This window comes from Lepidochelys kempii, chromosome 3 (assembly GCF_965140285.1).
Source record: "Lepidochelys kempii isolate rLepKem1 chromosome 3, rLepKem1.hap1, whole genome shotgun sequence".
Lineage (NCBI taxonomy): Eukaryota > Metazoa > Chordata > Testudines > Cheloniidae > Lepidochelys > Lepidochelys kempii.
Genome location: NC_136382.1, coordinates 208594577 through 208614242, shown reverse-complemented (window position 1 = coordinate 208614242; position 19666 = coordinate 208594577). Strand labels below are relative to the sequence as shown.

The window sequence follows — 19666 nt, the reverse complement described above, 5'->3', positions numbered from 1 at the left end:
GGGTGTGTGGCTAGCAGCTTTGGCCTTGAAGATTTAATTTGGAGTATTTACTATTCTAATTCTAGCTATCGTCATTGTTAGACCAATGTCCTGTTCCTATATGACTCCTGCTGAGCTCTTGGCTTCAGTGGTATCCAGTGGCTGTGAGTTGCAGAGGCCAAGTACATGGGATGGGAAATTTGAGACTCTTCAGTTTCATTGATTGGCCCTATCAACCTTCCCTAATATCATTCCTTCTTCTTACTATGTAAACCTCTATTGGGTTTACATTTATTCCTCTTGTAAGATAAACGGTCCAGTCTTTTCAGGCTGACTAGATGTTGGCTGTGAAGCTCTTTCTCTGCAGAAGCTGGGTCTGGTTTCTTATATTATATTCTGTGTGTTTGTATTTCCCTGCAGGGAAAGACCATGTTTGCAGATTTATCGGCTGTGGAAGGAATGAGAAATTTAATTACGTGGTCATGCAGCTTCAGGTGAGTTCTTCTGTTCCTTGTCTCAGAGACACCTGGGCTTTGCCGTTGTTCCCAGTCAGCAGGAGAGTGAGGATGAGAGTTGGGGTGGAGGTTGGCTGGATGAGGGAGGGGGATCTTTTGTTGCCTTTCAGATCCCTGCGTGGCTCAGCATGAGACTCTCCCCTTCTGTATAGTCAGCACCTCCAAGAGCCTACAGAGCTATTGGGGCTCTGTGTAGGGCCCATAACAAAAGCAGCTGTCCCCCACAACAGGCCTTTGCAGGTGAAGAGATGAAATCACTGGCTGGGATTGCTGCAAGGGGAGAGACAGCTGATGGAAGGACTCCTGTGGGAGGGGAATAACCTCTAGTGAATGGAGATTTAAAGCAACACCTTCATCTTGGTAGTGAGCCTGTTTCAAACAAACAGTGAGTTAAAAGCAGATTTATATTTGATGCCTGCCCCAGAGTGTCTCTTGGCCAGTGTTGGGGGTTTTACTATCACATTTGCCTGTCGATTATTATTTATTGTATTGTTTGTGTGACAGTAGCACCCAGAAGCGCTGACTGTCCTCAGGGCTCCATTGCGCCTGGCGCTGTATAGCCATAAAATAAAAGACCCTCTCTGCTCAAGAGAGTTTACAACCAAACCAGGCATGATGTGACAGATGGGTGCAGAACACTGTGAACGGAAGGTGAGGGTGACGGTAACAAGTAATAGGAAGTCAAAGTCTCATAGAATCATAGAATCGTAGAATATCAGGGTTGGAAGGGACCTCAGGAGGTCATCTAGTCCAACCCCCTGCTCAAAAGCAGGACCAATCCCCAATTAAATCATCCCAGCCAGGGCTTTGTCAAGCCTGACCTTGAAAACTTCTAAGGAAGGAGATTCCACCACCTCCCTAGGCAACGCATTCCAGTGTTTCACCACCCTCCTAGTGAAAAAGTTTTTCCTAATATCCAATCTAAACCTCCCCCACTGCAACTTGAGACCATTACTCCTTGTCCTGTCCTCCTCTACCACTGAGAATAGTCTAGAACCATCCTCTCTGGAACCACCTCTCAGGTAGTTGAAAGCAGCTATCAAATCCCCCCTCATTCTTCTCTTCTGCAGACTAAACAATCCCAGTTCCCTCAGCCTCTCCTCATAACTCATGTGTTCCAGACCCCTAATCATTTTTGTTGCCCTTCGCTGGACTCTTTCCAATTTATCCACATCCTTCTTGTAGTGTGGGGCCCAAAACTGGACACAGTACTCCAGATGAGGCCTCACCAATGTCGAATAGAGGGGAACGATCACGTCCCTCGATCTGCTCGCTATGCCCCTACTTATACTCATCTACTAGCCAAGGGTACAGTTTCTCTCATTCACTCATATTATTTAATTTAAATTAAATGATCTTTATATTATCTTTAAATTAAATAATAAAAGTGAATGAGAGAAACGGGTAGATCACTAACCGAGCACTGCCTAGCCAGTAACGTTTGACAGCTTTTCAGTGGGCATTGCAGCAGAGGTGGGTGAAGAAGGGAACTGAAGGGTTAGAGGAAGAGGCTGTGTGAATTAATTAAGGGAGGGTGTTCCATGCGTAGGGGGCAGCATGGAAGAGGTGCCAACGTACTTGGGGGTGGGGAAGCAGAGAAGCAAGTGATGGTGGCTGCCCTGGTTTATAGAGCAAAGAGGCTGCTGAGATGTGCCATATACCAAGTACTGTCAAATACCCAGAGCAAGCAAGTTTTGGCAGATAGAAAAGTAGCGTTTCCACCAGGGATCTTATGTGGCATAGGTAAAGATAATAGGTAAATGCTATTCAGAGAGAATTTGTGACTTATTTGTTATCTTGACCATGCCCCTTCAAAATAAACTTCTCATTCTTTTAAAGTGTACTTCTTACCTGAGGGCTTGTCCCCTGTGTCTTCCTCTTGGTGCCGGATGCAGTCGGCACCTCTTCTGTCTAGGGGAATCTTGCATCACTCAGAATGCAGTGGGTGCAAGGCCTTTTCAAAAGGACAGTGAAATCCATGGAGGCCAGGCTGAAAATGTGCCTCCTTGGCTGCTCCATGGGCCCCATTGGACCCTCCTGGAACAGCCGTCAACAGGTTCTGAAGAGTGGGCCTAAAAAACCAGCACCTTCTAACTTTCCTTGTCTGTTCCTGCGGACCTCCAAAGTCGTTCCTGCTGCTTTTAGTAGTAGCAATTTTAACCTTCTAACCCGTGCTAGCCCTGCAGAGCCAACACAGCTGTACATGAGTAACTGCGGCCTGAGAGCCTCTACAGAATTCTCTTAAGATGTAATTGCAAGACCCAATTCTGCCCCACTTCCACCTGTACAAGCCCCCAAAGACAATGGGACATGGAGTAACTTTTAATCCCAGAAGTTTCTCCATTGCTTGTCAAAATCAACTCTCATGGGGCTGCTCCAGAGCTGCCGTCTCACTGCCTCTCCTGGGACGCTCTGCAGGACCCCCAATTCCCTGGCACTGCAGGGGACTTTCTCGTTAGACCAGCAATACTCAGGCTCTCCTTCTGACTGTTGCTACTTTGGAGCGATGCTCCTTGCAGCTGCTTCTCGACCAGTTCAGTGTTGCTGATATAATCAGGGCACTTCAGTTTCACTGCTGCCTCCCAGACTTTTGCAGAGCTGCTCCTGTTTCGTAGCTTCCTTTGAGGCCATCCTGGACCACCATGGCTTTCCATGCCCCTGGGTAGCTTTATTGACCTGAGACCATGCCTTTGTCTCCCTCACCTGCCATGGGAAGATTGTGGGTCAACAAGGCAGCCTTCGAAGTGTGCAGTTTTTTTGGCTTTTTCTTAAAAAGATCCCCCATGATTCCAGTAGTATAAAATGAGGACACGAGAGGCCCCAGAAACAACATTCTGGTAACAGGACAGCTCTGGCTGCACTCCACAAAGCCAGAACATTCGGAGTGGATAAAAAAGCTGTGCTCCCTGTTCTTAACTCACACAGACCGAGAAAAAGAAAAGGCTAGAGAGCCAGGTGCAGCCAAACCCTTAATGCTTCCTTAGTGACTTGGTTCTGGGAGGGGCATGGATGGAGACCCAGGGTATTTCATTGGGTTTGGGTGTGATCTGTAGGGAGCCTGTAGGCACAAGTCCCCAGGAAGCACCTGCAATCCTTTCTAGCCCCATTCCTTCGTGAACTTGGCTTGACTCATCCTTTCTATGTCCGTGACATTTCATATGTTTCTGAGGGGTAGAGATAACAGGGTTCTATAATACAGTGTTATCAACACACCACAAATAATTCCTGTGTTTATCGTAGGTCCTCCGAACGTTTTCAGTAACACAGTTTGGCCTTCTGCCAAAGGAATTCTTTTCCTAGGTGCTTTTGATTAGTTGATAGCCTTCCCTGATGCTGAAGATTACCTGGAGAGTGCTTTATCAAAAGGATTACACATCTCAAAATCCACTTTTTGTTGGACCGTCAAAAAAGGCATAGGCAGAGTTCAGAAGACAAGGATAAATAGAACCCTGTGATTTGGATACATAGTCCATCCTTAGCTTTCATTAAATTGTCTTTAAAGCTATTCATGAGGATTAGAACAGGGCCCCTGAATGACCTGTGGTTTTATATCTGTAAAAAAGCTCACATAATGACAGTATGTAACAGGAGAGGAAGCAGCTACAAAAGGTTCTGAGAGGGAAATTTCATACTTAAGGTAGCATTCCCAGAGAAAAAATACATGTTGAAGGTGATATGTATGCCCCTAAACTCTACCTTAGCCAGCAAGTGAGAGGATGTAACTTTCCAGATAGCAATTGTATCTGCCCCAAATCAAAACAGCAACAAGTAGTCAGTTGCACCTAGTATATTTCAACTCCTAAAAGCAGGGTTTACTTTATTAGGCAGTTTACCTTGCAATCTTTAGTCTCCTTCGGTCTTTTTCAAGTACAGCGTCTACTCCCAATCCACTCCTGGCCTAGCACTTGCAGAGAACTCTATCTATGTCGGCGCTGACTCAGGTAGTGTAAAGAGAAAAAGGAATGAGACAACGTCAGCCATTAGGGCTCAAATGGAAAGGTAAAAGAGAGCAGGTGGCCCAAAGGAGCGTGGCTGCAGTTCAGATCTGCACCCCTTCCTGGCTCCTAGAGCCTGGAGGAGGTTTTGGCTGGGGAGCTGTGCTCCTGTAGAGCCCCTGCCTTGTGGTGCACTCATTGCTATTTGAATTTTTGCTGTGGGAGCCCTGAGAAGGAAAGAAGCTGTGTGTTTGCTAGGGGGCACTCGTGGACTGCCAGGACTGCCACAGTGAGGAGACGCAATCAGCTGACAGAGTTGCCAGCTCTTGGGATTTGATCAAGTCACACAGTAGCTGCTCTTCTTTTAAAGCTGCCCCTGATTTTTTCCCGCTGACTTCTTGTGAATCGCTGCCCCTGTTGAAAACGGACACTGGTCTCATTACGGCCCGTGGGACTGAAGTTAGGGCATGCTCTGAGTCAAAATAGCTGCCACAGCCCTGTGCAGTTTGCAGGTGGAAGTGATGCAGCCCCTAGTAAAGATGGCCACTATTTTCCATAGATTCAGTGGGATTGAAGCCAGCCTTCCCTTTGGGAAGATGGCCAACTCCTGAATTCTGGTTAGGAAATGGTGAAGAGTCAGGAGAATATGGCATGCAGGAGGGAGACTTCGGGGGTGGAAGGGATCTTGGGAGGAGACAGAAGGCTGTGTGGAGGTTAGAGGGAGAGTGGGGCCATAAAGAGGAAGATTGGGTGTAAGTGGGGGAATGATAAAGGTGCAGAGGAGTGTGGGGCAGAGCAGGAGAATGTAAGGGGTAGAAGCTATAGGGGCGGGTAAATGAAGAGGGTTGGGGGGGGGATAGGATGTTGTGGGGGAGGATATGAGTGAGGCAGGACACTGGATGGAGCAGGGAAGGTGGCTGGGTGGGGGATAGGATGGCAGCTCCCTTAACCCAGGGGATATGAGAGTAGAAGGGCAGTCATTTGAGTGTGCAGTGAGGGTGAATTGTGAACCTGAAATGATCACGCACAAACTGGGAATGGTGGCCTGTCCTGACAGCACTGAGAGCATGGCGTGCTTCCTTCTTGTTTGAAAACCTCATGACTTTTAAGCCCATCTTATGGTTTTTATATTTTATTTTTTTTTATCCTTTGGGGTCTGACTCGTGATTTTTAACCACTCGGGGCTGGATTTGCTTGTTGTTTTTTTTTTTTTTTTTTTTTTTAAATCAAGGCAAAGGTTAGAAATGTGGGTGATAAATGCTGAGATATAGCCAGGAATCGTACACCTAATCTCTGAGGGAAAACGATCCAGAACGCAGGTAACAGGCAAAGCTGCGAAGCTGGTGGGTGGGCGCTTGCATTGCATTATGGCAGGGAAAGGGTACTGGTGAGTTTAGGTTCCGTGTGCAAAGGACCAGGTCACAGAACAGAAAGAGGCAAAACCAAACACCAACCATGCAGCCTGGCAGCACATTCCTGAAACTGGCAATGCCAACAAGCCGGGCTGCAATGTCTGCTCCACACGGCAGCACCAGCAGGGTTAACACCAGTTAGTCCTCCATGTGGGGGAATGTCCCCTGTGTGGACAGGCATGCTGAGGGGTGACTAGACTGTGGGGTGGAATTTCTGGCCAGAAGGGACCATTCTGGTCAGCTAGTCTGGACACGGGCAGGGGCCATAGTTTGCTGCAAAGAGTGGTATGGAGGCAGATCTGCAGCTTGCCATGTCTGTGCTGGGATTTTACAGTGCATTAGTGATTCCATCTGAAAACAGCTGTTTCTCCTAGTTTGGACGTGGTCATGGAGTGAAGGTGGGGGAAGCAGTTCAGGGGACGCGACTGTGGTGGAGTGGGGAAGTGAGGGATGTGGATGAGGAGATGGGACGGCAGTGGAGTGGACATAGATGGGTGGACATGACTTTGGTGGAGTGAAGACAACTGTTGCTGGGTGCGGAGTGAAGCGGGAGGTGAGTCTATAAGAGAAAAGGCGAGGGAATGCATGAATGAAGGCAGGGCAGAGGGAGAAGGGGCGGAGTGGGAAAGCCTGTGCGTGTGGTTTCTGGCACACAAGAAGAAAGCTCATCATTTCTGGGGGCTCATTGAGGCCTGTGACCTGGTTCTCACATGTGTGCTTACATGAATTTAATGTAGTGGTCGTAGTTCAGTATTCTGCTGAACTGATAGCCTTTACTTAGACTCTGAAATGAACTGAGGAAGAGGTTAAATTACCACTTACTCATGAGGAAAAAAATAATCTCGCCAGGAAAAATTGCACTCTAGCAACTCTGTATCTGGTCTGCTTCTTAATACAAGAGCGTTGCTATGCCTGGACTTGCATGAAAATACTTACATGAAGCTCACACCCAGAGGAGCGGGTGTCTTGCGGGGGGCTCCTAATGGAATTGGTTCCAAGAGGCGTTAACAGCCAATGGGTGCTTAGCTCATTGACCACCCTTGTGACTGGCTGACTCTCTGGCCTTTCTGTTGAGCTTCCAGCCCAGGGCTGAATAGGTTGGGACACTGAAATGGGAACCATCTGTATTCAGCACTGTATTCCATCTGTATTCGGTCTCTGTGAAGTCTGCTCTGCTACTGTCCTTCCCAGGCCTGGTGTGAAGACAGGTAAATGGGGTTCTTCGGCTTCCAGAGCTGTCAGTCTGGCACCTTTTTATCAGCAAGTAATTCACTGGAAAATGAAATCCAAGAAGTAACTCAGACCTAGGTGTGCGCACATCTCTGATTGGGTGGGGATAGGGAGGGGAGTGTGTGTGTTAAGCCTTGGTGCTGTAAAGCATTCTCTGTCTGGGTGTGGATTAAATGTAGCAAATGGTGCGTGGAGGTGTTGGGGTACACGCCGTATTAATTGTTTCAGGGCCGGAACCTTGCAGACCTCAGAAGAAGCCAGCCTCGGGGGACTTTTACGCTGAGCACAACCCTGCGATTGGGCAAGCAGATTCTAGAATCCATAGAAGCCATTCACTCTGTGGGATTCCTGCACCGGGATATCAAGCCGGTAGGTAGTTTTCAAAGAATTTGTCAACTTTAAGATTGAGTCAAGAGTCATCCCGATGGCTGGGACAGTGGGAAGTCTTGGCTGGCAGAGACTACTGTGTAGCCCCAGTCGACATGCAAGAGAGGAGTAGAGTGACGTACTCCCCAGCCACCCCTCTCTAGAAGAGGCCACTCCACTCCACAGTGGGTCTGTGGCTCTGGTGTCATGCTGCCCCCCAGTCAGGTCAGATTCTGGGGGCAGGCTGCCTCCAAGTATTATTCTGGAATCCAGCCCATCACTGCTAAGCAGCTGTTACATAGGTTCAGAAAGGTCATGTCATGCATTTGTCTTTGCTAAAGTAAACCCCCTTTCTGGAGCCATTATTTCACAAGCAGGGGTATCTGCATGTCCTGGCAAACAGACCAGAGGTGCAGGGGACCCTGTGTTGGCTTCTGGGGAGCTCTCTGTGCTGAGTGCAAGCAGAAGGCGAAAAGACAATAGCCTGGCTCCTCCGCCTAGGGAGGAGTGACGCCCCACCCAGAGTCAGGGTCAGCCCTCTTCTTAGGACTTCAGCGGGTAACACACATTCCATATCCACACTCCCTTCCCCTAACCTGAGGCCTTCTGCAGGGGCTGTCTGTTCCCTACAAGTTTCTGCTCTATAGACCACTTGCCTGAGAGTCAGAGCCTACTCCAGAACCTCCTGTAGGAGCCAAGCTGTTTCCTGTAGCTCTCCCCACCTTGACCTTGGGACTTCCTGCCAGGGCCTCTCTGCTCCTGGCTGCTTTCTCCCTAGCCGATCCATCTCAGCTGGGAGGTGTGACAGGGCCGAATTCTCAGCTGGTGTAGGTCAGTGTCCTGCCATTGACTTGCTGTGCCTGTTTACTCCAGCTGAGAATCAGACCCAGCATGGCAGAGTTATGTGCAGCATAGTGTGCTCTAGTAACTATAACATGAAGAAGAACGGCAAGCACTTTCTGCCCATAGTAACCCCAGGCTGAATGGGGATGCTCCTTGTTCACTACAGAGCTCAGGATGTGGAGTATATATATTTCCCATAGCTGCCAAAGTTTTGCTGAGATAACACGCACTCTGGTTTTATGGTTATTATCTGGATAATCCGTAGCCACTGTGACAGGGTCAGGCCAGATGGCTACAGGAGAGTGATAGAAGGCAGTTATATTAGCCCCAGATTAAGTAGGTCCCTTTTCCTTGGGTAAGGTGACAGGGAAGGTTCCAGAGCAATCAGGAACCTTCTGGAGACAATTAAGACAGACAGGCTGATTAGAACACCTGCAGCCAATCAAGAAGCTGCTAGAATCAATTAAGGCAGGCTAATCAGGGCACCTGGGTTTTAAAAAGGAGCTCAATTCAGTTTGTGGTGTGCGTGTAAGGAGCTGGGAGCAAGAGGCACTAGGAGCTGAGAGAGAACACAGACTGTTGGACTGAGGAGTACAAGCATTATCAGACACCAGGAGGAAGGTCCTATGGTGAGGATAAAGAAGGTGTTGGGAGGAGGCCGTGGGGAAGTAGCCCAGGGAGTTGTAGCTGTCACACAGCTATTCCAGGAGGCACTCTAGACAGCTGCATTTCACAGGGCCCTGGGCTGGAACCCAGAGTAGAGGGTGAGCCCGGATTCCCCTGAAACCTCCCAGCTCCTGGTCAGACACAGGAGGAGTTGACCTGGACTGGGGGTTCACAAAAACGGCCAAACTGAGGGCTACCGTGAAGCTCCAAGGCGAGCAAATCCGCTGATAAGCGCAAGACCCACCAAGGTAGAGGTGTCACACCACCTGTCTTCAAACTGAATTTTAGGTGGGGGAGCCTTGAACCCTGTTCACTGCAGGGTTGCTTCTCTACTCCTTGGGACTCACTTTGAGCCTCTGCCTTTCTCTGCCTGGGGGAACCAAACATGTTAGCAAATAAACTGGGAACTCATGGTGCTGCCTTGACATGCACTGTGTTCCTGCCTGAGGCATCTCTCGGTGGGGTGGTCGGGAGAGTACCGAGTTTTGTGTGATAATGGCTGCTGCTATCCAAACTGATTATTTTATTCTTTTCCTTTTGGCCAGTCCAACTTTGCCATGGGTCGCCTGCCTTCAACCTACAGGAAATGCTACATGTTAGACTTTGGTCTGGCCCGGCAGTACACCAACACCAACGGCGAAGTCCGGCCAGTAAGTGACACCTTTTCCAACTCTGCTTCCACTCAGGCAAGGAAAGGGGTTTTGTTGTTTTGTTTTGACATATATTGGGACTGCTTCTCAGGCTGGGTGGGGGTGGGGACGGATTGTGTTTGAGCAGGAAATGGAGGCATCTTGCTATTGTCTGAGAAATGTGGGTTTTTTCCATGCTAACGGTTTTCCACGATGTGCTTGGGCCAAGCAGGTGGGAGGCTAGAGCTGTCTGAGCTGGTGGCCTCCCTCCCCGCCCAGTAGAACAATTCCATTCATGTCTTTGTCTGGCCTAGTCTGGGGAATAGAGCTGGGCATATTCTTTAGAGTTGTTTGTTCGCACGGCAGCGGGTGTCTGAAGAGGACATTGTTCTCCCAATACACTGAGTGTAATGTGGTTCACCAAGACGCTGGGCTGTCACCCCTGCCAGGAGCGTTGTTCCTTCCCCTGCCTGGCTTTGTCTCTGTGCATATTGTCCCTTTCATATTTCTGAGTAGGGGGCTGAGGGTGGTTGCTCAGAGTCGGGGAGAGGGGAAGTAACTTGCTCTCCTCGATGTGTGTGGCATATCCAGCCCTCTTGCTTAGTAATGCATGGTTTGGGCTCAGCCATGAGTGCAGAGCAAGCTCCAGAGATGTACGTCCCACCTAGATCCCATTAAGCTTCCGGCTGAGCACTCCTGGCTTTGCCATTGAATAGGTTGCTCATTCTCCCAGGATCAGGCCTTGGCGAGCTCCAATAATCTGTTTGGCTGGCAGCCCACTGTCGCACCTTTTGGCTTCAGAGCCTCTTATATCCATACACGCTGGCAGCCACGCTGCCTCTCCACAGAACCCCAGCCTAACTCATCCTGAAAGTCCCAGGCTTTGGCCCAAAGTGCTTCTACCCTGAAGGTGGGGTGGAGCCTGCTGGGCTCAGGGCCTGAAAGCCTGAGAGCCCAAGCTGTGGTTCAGTGAGTGGCTTCCCACTGCTTTGGGCCAGTCTGGCTAAGCAGACTATGGGTAGCAGCTAGGTCCCACCGGTCACTACTGCAGAGAAGGCAGAACTGGGGCAGTTGTGGGGATGCTCCTCCCTTATCTGATACGCCCCCCCGGCTCCAACCATGTCCTGCCTGGAGGGGGGGCTCCAGCAGCCCCTATGGACTCTGCATTCAGGAGTTTCTATTAGGTGTGTGTGTCAGGTGGTGGGGAATTACCAAGTGTAGAAGTCTACACAGAGACTTCCCTCATGGTATTCGTTGTTATAGCCTGTACCAGTGCTGGTGTCGTCAGTAAAGTGTGTTAGAAAATCAAACCAAAGCAGCACAGAATAAAATCCTGTTTAGCGTAAGGGCACAGTTATGTCTGAGCCACGTCAAATTGCCAGGGAGTCACCCTTGGTATGAACACTCTGCGCTTATGCCAGCTATTAGACTGGAGCATGTTTATCATGGGTCTCTGCACCATGGTGGCTGTACTGATATTTGAGCAGGGCTGGACATTCCCTTGGTAACAAGACTATCCAGAGTTAGCACAGCGAATGTTACCAGTATTTCTGGGAAGGAGATTGATCGTCCTGCTTCAGGGCTTAAACCAATTTCTAACCATTAGAGACAAGGATGAGACCTTCCTGGGGTGAGATTATCCAGCTGTTCCTGTGGGGCTTCTTGCACCTTCCAGTTGGGTTTAAGATATCACACTGCCGCCCATCTCCATAGTATCTGGTCATCTTCCATGTAAAACCAATAGCAACAGTGAAGTCCCCAGGGGCCTCCATGGAGACTCTGGCCCTCCCCCCTTTTTGGGGTCAAAGCTGTGCTTGGATAGGGGGTTTGAGCTGGTTGGCTGATTGACTTGTTATTGTGGGGCAGTTTGGGTTGATTGCTGAGGGTGGCCACTGCCCGAGACAGAAGAGTGACTTCATGGAGCTCAGGTCTGATCCGATCTGACAACTCCTGTTCTGTTTCACTGACAACCACCATTTTTCAGATACAAGCTCTCAATTTTTCTGACCCCCTCCCCCTCAGATCACAGCACTTCAAGGGCCCCATGAGGTGGAGAAGTGTCATCTCACCCCACATGGTCTTTTCCGGCCAACCACTTGATGAGACTGACATCTGTCTGTGTGTTCCGTCCCCCTACAAAAGCTTTGGCTGTCTTCTCAAGCCAGTCATTCTACTTTGGTCCTACTCTCACCACGCACACCTCCCGTCACACCAACTCACCCAAACAGCCCTTCACCCCCACTCTCTAACTGCCCAAGTCGGCCACCGGGAAGGAAATTTGTCTTGTGAACCGAACAGCAGCAACACCACACTGGCTCTGTGGAGAGGCTGTGCCAGCAAGATGCTCTGAGCTGGAATATGACTTTAAGGCATGTCCATTCTGGGGCCTGCCTGCCTTCACTGAGACCCCATTAATCACCACAGGCAGCCCCTAACACATTCAGACAAACTGATAAGAGTTTGCATTATTCTATTATAATCCCATTGAATTCAACTGATTTTCCCCTAATCCCCCTCTGTCCAAGCTTCTTGACTGAGAGTGAGTTGGTGGTCTAGTTTCCAGGAAGGCTTCACCCTTTAGCCCCTCTCTTTTGAAGTTACGGGGTTCCTGTCTCCTTGGGGGTGCCTGCAGGGAGTTACCCAGACAGCAGCAAACACAACAAACACAGGATTGAATGGCTAAAAACATGGAGATGGAATGAAAACAAAAGACAGGGTTTGCCTAACCACGGTAGACTGACACTCCTCCTATGTGAATCAGAGATGGCGTTTTCTGCTTCAAGGAAAACAAGCAAAGGGAATATGTGCCTTGACGACTGTCCCATCTCAGGCCATTAGTGCAATAATTGGGTGTCAAAGCCAGTTCCTCAGAGTAAATTTCATAATCTAGTGCTTGAAAGTAGACTGTGCCAAACAGGATGCAGGAGGAAGCATCAGAGAGTCTGGTGCTGGGGAATGACATGAAAGGAAATGGAGACCAATATTTATTTAGTTTTTAGTATTTTATGTTCATTATATGCCCCCACCCCCCCAGCATCATGGTGGGCTGTGGAAGGGGAGTTAAATGGAAGTTTACTACGCTATTCTTTCTTTCTGTGAACGGATAGAGTCCTCAGAATGCTCACGCTGGTTAGATTGCAAACCTCCTGGGGTTCCCCTTTATCCTGAACAAAACCAAACCTTACCTAAGCTTTCCCCAGAGCTGCCTGTTTCCAGAGTCTTCCTGCAAGACATCCAATCCCTCTCCTGCTTTGGAGACTCTCCACCTTTCAGCCACCAGAGCTGGAGCTAGTGAGACCCAGGTGCTATGACTATCTGACTGCCAGGGTGAGTCAGCAGAGTAGCCCTGCATTTTCCTGCCGAGTCCTAGAACCTGCCATCCTGTCACATGCCCCTTAAACAACATCAGCACAGGTAGCTATTTTCTGCAAAATGCGTACACACTAAAGACGTACCTGAAGGGCCTTTTGCTCTTAGAGCTGGCAAAACTGATTGTAGCTCAGCTTCCGAAGGTGTGGGCCAGGAGTACAACACTCAACTTAATTTCTCAAAATGCTGGAAAGGTTGTTTTAAAGTGAGATGATTGAGAGGTAAAGAGAGAGAACCCACAGCAAGAACTACCTGGCAAAATGGCCTTTACGTTACTAAAAAAAAAAAAAGAGACTATGACCGGTTCGGTCACAGAGATCCCCTTGGGACTGTCATCTGATGTGCTGAAATTACCTCTGAGCCTGTTTCTGGGCCTCAATTTCCTTGTCTTAATTCCGTCTGCCTTTTGTGTTCATTTTCCTTCTCAGCAATCTGTGCACTTCTAGCTTCTTCTGAGCTTCACTCTCACTCATTTTGCTTACTTTTCTGTCCCTATTTCCCTTACCCAAAATAAGCAAACAGAAAATAACAAATCAGTAACCACTTTGTCTGTTCTCCAGCCACCACACTTAAAACTCACTTAAAATCACTACCAGCGTCTCGGAGCAATCAGCTGTGCACATATCCTGCCGACTACGCCACTGTGACAGGTTCGGTCACAGAGATCCCTTGGGACTGTCACTTGACATGCTGAGAAATTACCTCTGAGCCAGTTTTTCCTGCCAGCTTGGGACTCCAGAACCCTGCTTTGTTGAGCCAGATATGCTAGCCTGCTGTAGCACAGACCTGTGCCACACCCCCAAAGCTGCAGGCTTTAACTAAAAACAGCTCAGCAGTCACCTAACTCCAGCACCCAGACACCCAGTTCCCAATGGGATCCAAACCCCAAATCGTTTTACGCTGTATAAAGCTTATACAGAATAAATTAATAAATTGTCCTTCCTCTATACCACTAATTGAGAGATAAGCACAGCTGTTTGCTCTCCCAAGTATTAATCACTTACTCTGGGTTTATCAATAAACAAAAGTGATTTATTAAGTATAAAAAGTAGGATTTAAGTGGTTTCAAGTAATAACAGACAGAACAAAGTAAGTCACCAAGCAAAATAAAGCAAAAACACGCATGTGTAAGCCTAATACATTAAAAAACTGATTACAGGTAATATCTCACCCTCAGAGATGTTCCAATAAGCTTCTTTCACAGACTAGACTCCTTCCTGGTCTGGGCCCAATCCTTTGCCCTGGTACAGTCCTTGTTAGTTCCAGCAGACATCTCAGGTGGCAAGCAGGGGTTTTCTCATGACTGGCTGCCTCCTTTGTCCTGCTCCACCCCCTTTTTTAGCTTTGGCACAAGGCAGGAATCTTTTGTCTCTCCTGGTCCCCACCCCTCCTTCTAAATGGAAAAGTACCAGATTTAAGATGGATTTTAGTATCATGTGACATGGTCACATGTCACTGTAAGACCCCCTAGTCTCCATTCCCCATTGGCTGGCCCACAGGTACACAGGAAGGTTGTAGGTCAATAAACCATTTACAACCAATTGTCCTAGTCAATGGGAGCCATCACGATTCTATTAATGATCATTAATGGCCCACACTTTGCATAATTACAATAGGACCTCACAGTTATACTTCATATTTCTAGCTTCAGATACATGAATGATACGTGCATACAAGTAGGAGGAATATATTCAGTAGGTTATAACCTTTGTTATGATACCTTACAAGAGATCTTTTGCATAAAGCATATTCCAGTTACATCATATTCACACTCATAAGCATATTTCCATAAAACACATGGCATGCAACGTCACAGAGACTATTGTTGAGCGAATGGGAAACAAATGATGGACAGAAGAATACAGTGTGTTCAGTGTGGGGCAATCCGCGTGGACAGCCACAACTCTAATTTCATGAAGGAAGTTCCAGGCATGGGTTTGAGGCCTGGGTGCATGCAGAATTCTGGCCAGGGCCCAGTGAAACAGTGGAGGGATTACACGGCCTCACAGTGAGAGACCAACCGTGGTAGCTTGTACACGCTACCACTTATGTCGGTATAACTTATGTCACTCAGGGGTGGGCGTAAACCACCCCCCTGAATGACGTAAGTGAGACCGACCCAAGTGCTGGGGTGGACAGCATTATGTTGGCGGGAGAGCCCAAAGCAGAGGGTGAACATTATAGCATGAACTGAATCATACAGACAAGAGGCATAACAGAATGGAGAACATAGGCTCACTTGTGTAAAGGAGCCAGCCTGTCCTCCTTATTAGGCATTTGTGTCTTTCATGTCAGGGCCCGCAGAGTGTTCTCGGTTTGTGGATAATAATGCATTAGCCCTTGATGACGCCTTCAGCGTCACAACAGCGTGTCTGCCGAGTGCTCCCCCTCCTCAGGAAACTGGGCTTCATATAGCGTGCATCTCCTGTAGCCGCTTTTGAAGCCAAAGCGCTCCTGTCGTTTCAGATGCTTTTCTCCAGGATGCATCCCTGCCCTCCCAGGCCGCCAAGTCCAGATTTCGATTTGCAGGCCTGTAGTCCTAAAATGGTCAGGCGGATTTAATTTCAGTGTGAGAAAGATTCCTTCTGCCCTCAGCTCTTCAGGGTCACAGTTCAGCCTGGAGTAAATAGTGACATCCTAGATAAAATCCTCTAAAAAGAGGAAGACCTACAGGAGAGGCTAATGCCAGCTAAATGGGGATGGTGTAACACGTGGGCAGCCTAGTGTGCCATCATTACCGTACCCTGACAGGGTTTGTAAGTAAACTCTGGGAGAGGAGCTTTGCAGTTATTTAGCATGCTGAACTGCAGGTTTTCAAGGCTGCATTCGCACCCTGTGTGCTCTCTATAGAAACCTGGCTCAGTACTGTCGGTAATTGTGTTAATTTGTGCCTGGTGCCTACGTCCTTTTTAATATAATCGCAACAAGCTGTGGATTCTTTGCATTTTCAAAAATATATTCACTGAAAATTTTCCAAATGAGCTGTTATTTCACCAGCTCAGTGCAGTCATTTATTGGCCACCAAGGGAAAGGTGGTCTTCTTTCTGGGATGTAGCTCTCCTGTTTGTCTGAACTGGCAGTGTGCTATTGTGCTCTGCAAGCTACTCTCTTTTTTTTTTTTTTTTCTTTTTTTTGCTTAGTCAGCTGCAGTCCATTGATTAGATCTGTCTCCTTGTGATTCAGACTGCACTGCAGTAGTTTCCAGTGCCTTGCTGAAGATACTATATACATGTGCGAGTGATGGTCCGTCTATTGCAGAAGGAAAGCATTTTAGGCAGAATGGTACTTAGCCTCTTTAGATGAACATGGTCAGTATTGCAGGACAGGGTAACAAAGAAGATTTTAATTTTCTGACAGTAGTTTTCCGTCTAAATCTATGCTTGCACTTTGGTGCAAACTGTTAAGAGCCTTTTGTTACTGCAGTGAAAAGCAGACTAGAAATGCACCTAGGTAAAGAAGAAATGGTATTTCCTACAACTGGAGCAGATTTTCTTTCACTTGGAAAGAATGAACTGTAGAGAAAGACTGTGCATAGAATAGATTGTATCCTCCCTGAGACCTGAAATACTTAAATCCAAGCCCAGTGGGTTTGTGCTGCCCACCTTTCACCTGAGACCTATCATATGTAAAAGAGTTAGGTCAGACATCAGTATTAGTGATTGTATTGTAGTAGCGTCAGTCAGACTCAGGGGGGACCCTAGTTTTTGCTAGGTACTGCACATGACACTCATAAAAGACACTGTCCCTGCCCTGAGAACTTCACAGTCTAAAGAAATGAAAACAGACAAAGGGCACAGGAAAGGGATGCAAAATCCAGGCACAATGCAGGGAGCGATGGGCACGGGATTTGGTAGTTTCAGAACTTTTTCAAAAAAAGTTTGTATTCATACTATAAAAGCGTAGGATTTTGTGGGGGAGTGGGTTGGTACTAGAAATGACGTGGAGGAGAAGAGGAGATTATTATTGTCTCATCTGTAAAAAGGTGAATAACTGGACACCTGGCAATTATAAAACTCTACCTCGGAGGGGACAAGTTAAAGCACATGAGTAAAGCAGTGTGGGGGAGTTGAATAGTGCACATACAGCTACAGCAGTAAGCCCAAACCGATGTAAATAAACATTGTATTCTCACAAAGGTTACGTTCATAACAAGATGCGTTTGGTTTGTACCCTGCTGCTGTCGGATACATCGCAGTTTCCATGTCACCATGAGTTTAAATGGTAGAATTGTGAATCATGCTGGAGAACTTGGAGGGTAAGCTAAATTGGGGCAGGAGTTGTCTTTTTGTTCTGTGTTTGTACAATTCCTAGAACAGTGGGGTCCTGAATGCTACTGCACCACACTACAACAACCTAAGTAGATTCATGACATTCACTTCCAGGTATTTTATTGAATCAAATGCAATAATACCTCCCTGTGTCAAATTTGTCACAGATCTTATTGAATTGTTTATTAGTGCTGATTTATAATGTGAGCCCATATCTGCAATCTTACACGCTTTTAAAACAGACAACACAATAATTCACAGTCTATGTACCATATAATGGACAGTGCAAACGAGCTGTCATGTTTATCCTCGTTATGGTGAACCCTTACCAATCCCTTCTATGGCCACACTCTGACCTTCAACATACTCCCGTCCCAACCCCGATGCAGAGCCCCGAGGCCACAAGTGTATGGCACTAGCCAGCCTGTAGTCACAAGGAGGGAGGAGATAGGGCCTGTGGCCCAGCGAGATGGTGGGGCCTGAAAGTGGCTCATGTGACCTGGTGAGGGGCAAGGCAGCAGCTGGCAGTGTGGAGGGGTTTTCAGCAGTGGGGGAGCAGAGCTGGGGTTTGGGTCGGGTGGGGAAGGGAGAGTAGATTTGTCTGTGGGAGCGGGAGGAGCCCCAGAGGGTTGATTTGGTCAATTTATTTTATTTCATTTGAGTGGGAGAATCAGAAACAGTTGCCTCAGGGAGGGCAGGACTGAAGCTCCCACCACAGCACTTTGGGCATCAGCCACCGCTGCTCTGCATTTTATGCCTTGTGTTAGAAACGGCGAGTGAGGAGAAGCTGGTCTCGGGAGAGACCCCAGTCCCTCTGGCAGAGAGCTCATGGTGCTTGACAGGCAGTTCACAAATTATGGGTCCTTGTCCCAAAGGGCTGGCTATGTCAGTGAGCCCCCGCACAGCCAGGGGAGACACTCCTGTCAGTGCTGGGGAGTGAGCATGGGGGCTGACAGCAGCAGCTGAGGAGGAGATGTGTGCATTGGGAGGGACGCAATATTGCTTTGATTTTTAATTCATTTCTATTTAATTTTTCTCCATTTTGTGTTTTTTTTTTTATCATGGTTTTCTTTGGGTTTCTCTCTGTTTTACAGTTCTTTTGGGCTCTTCTTTTGAGGCTGTGTTTGATGCGTTGGCTTCCCATCCGCTGCTCGTAACCATCTCTGCCATGAGTTGTGAGTGAGCCATCACCATGCTTCTGGGTTTCATTTTGTTTTATGCTTTTGTTCTTGATGGAGTTCAGAATTAAGTCTGTTTTTGTTTTCCCTTCATGATATGTTTCTGTTTTTCAGCAGGATTGTGAGATCCACCTAATCTGATGCAGAAGCCCAAAGCTCTTGGGGTTTTGGCCCCAGGAGTGCTTGGGCACTCTGGGGGTTCCAGTCTCAGGGACCTGGTTGTCACTCTTGGGGGTCTGGTGTCAGGGGCAGGGCTTTTCCTCCTGGTTATTGTTGCATTTTGAGTCTGGTTTTCCGTATTCATTCCTTCCCAACTCCACATGAGGATAAAAGATGCTGCTGTCATCAAGGGTTGTACAAAACACTGCCGTTTAAAAGGGACATTGCTAAATCTCACGGGACAGAGAGTTTGTCTCTGATGGGGCCTTCAGCACAACCGCAGCGGAGACTAGGAGATCAGTGCCCCTCACCCCAGGTCACCAGGGCAGCCTGCCTGTCGCACGGATCGAAATTGGAAGTTCCGACTATTGAGTTTAAGTTGCTTTGTTTAGTTGAGCTTCACTTCCTGTCCCACCTTTTGCGGTAAGCCCTTACAACCAGGACCTATTGCCAACCACTGCCGGAGAGCTGTGGGACTCCTCGGTTCTCCAGGGGCTCTGTTCATGTTTCCCTGGAAATCCCTTCTGGGTTTCCATCCCGTGTACACACTTTGGAGGAGAAAGGTTCTCCTTGTTTAGTCTGAAGTGTAAATATCAGAATTTAGTAACATCTGCAAAAAGCTCCTGTCACAAGTGAAGAGAAGTCACCATTTCATAGAGGTCATTGGATAATCTGAGATCCCACTTCCAAGTCCTGTTAATTATTTTTCTCTAAAATAAAACTGTGCCCTGCCTTTTCCAGCAGATGACACCCCCACCTTGTATTCGCTACATTAAAACCTTATTTCCCTGCCTTGAGATTGGCTTTACAGATCTCTGCTCCTGGAGTTCTTTGTTGAATTGTAGCTGACCAGTACCTAAAGAAGTCAGATGTGAGGAGTGTCCATCACAGACCACTATAGCTTGGGGCATTTGTCTGGGATTGTAGCTTACATCCCTGTTCAATCCCTGGGGCCTTTATCAGTAAGAACCTCTCTCCAGGTGCTTCCCCTTGAATGCACTTTGGCAGAGGGTGTTGGGTGCACGCCATCTCCCCACCATGCAGCTTCAGTTTTGACTTCATTGACCCCAGATTTGGCTCAGGTAGGAACATCTTCCTCAGTGCCATCAGAGGAGCT

The 19666-nt window shown here is 47.9% G+C and overlaps 1 protein-coding gene across 2 annotated transcripts in view; it reads left to right on the top strand.

Moving 5' to 3' along the window:
- TTBK1 (tau tubulin kinase 1) overlaps positions 1 to 19666 on the top strand; it is a 156666-nt gene that overhangs the window by 71726 nt on the left and 65274 nt on the right. For both annotated transcript variants that reach the window (XM_078852376.1, XM_073339827.2), the window contains 3 exons: positions 400 to 473; positions 7300 to 7440; positions 9492 to 9596. In XM_078852376.1, the coding sequence (XP_078708502.1) occupies positions 400 to 473; positions 7300 to 7440; positions 9492 to 9596 (320 nt within the window). The remainder of the gene's footprint in view (positions 1 to 399; positions 474 to 7299; positions 7441 to 9491; positions 9597 to 19666) is intronic.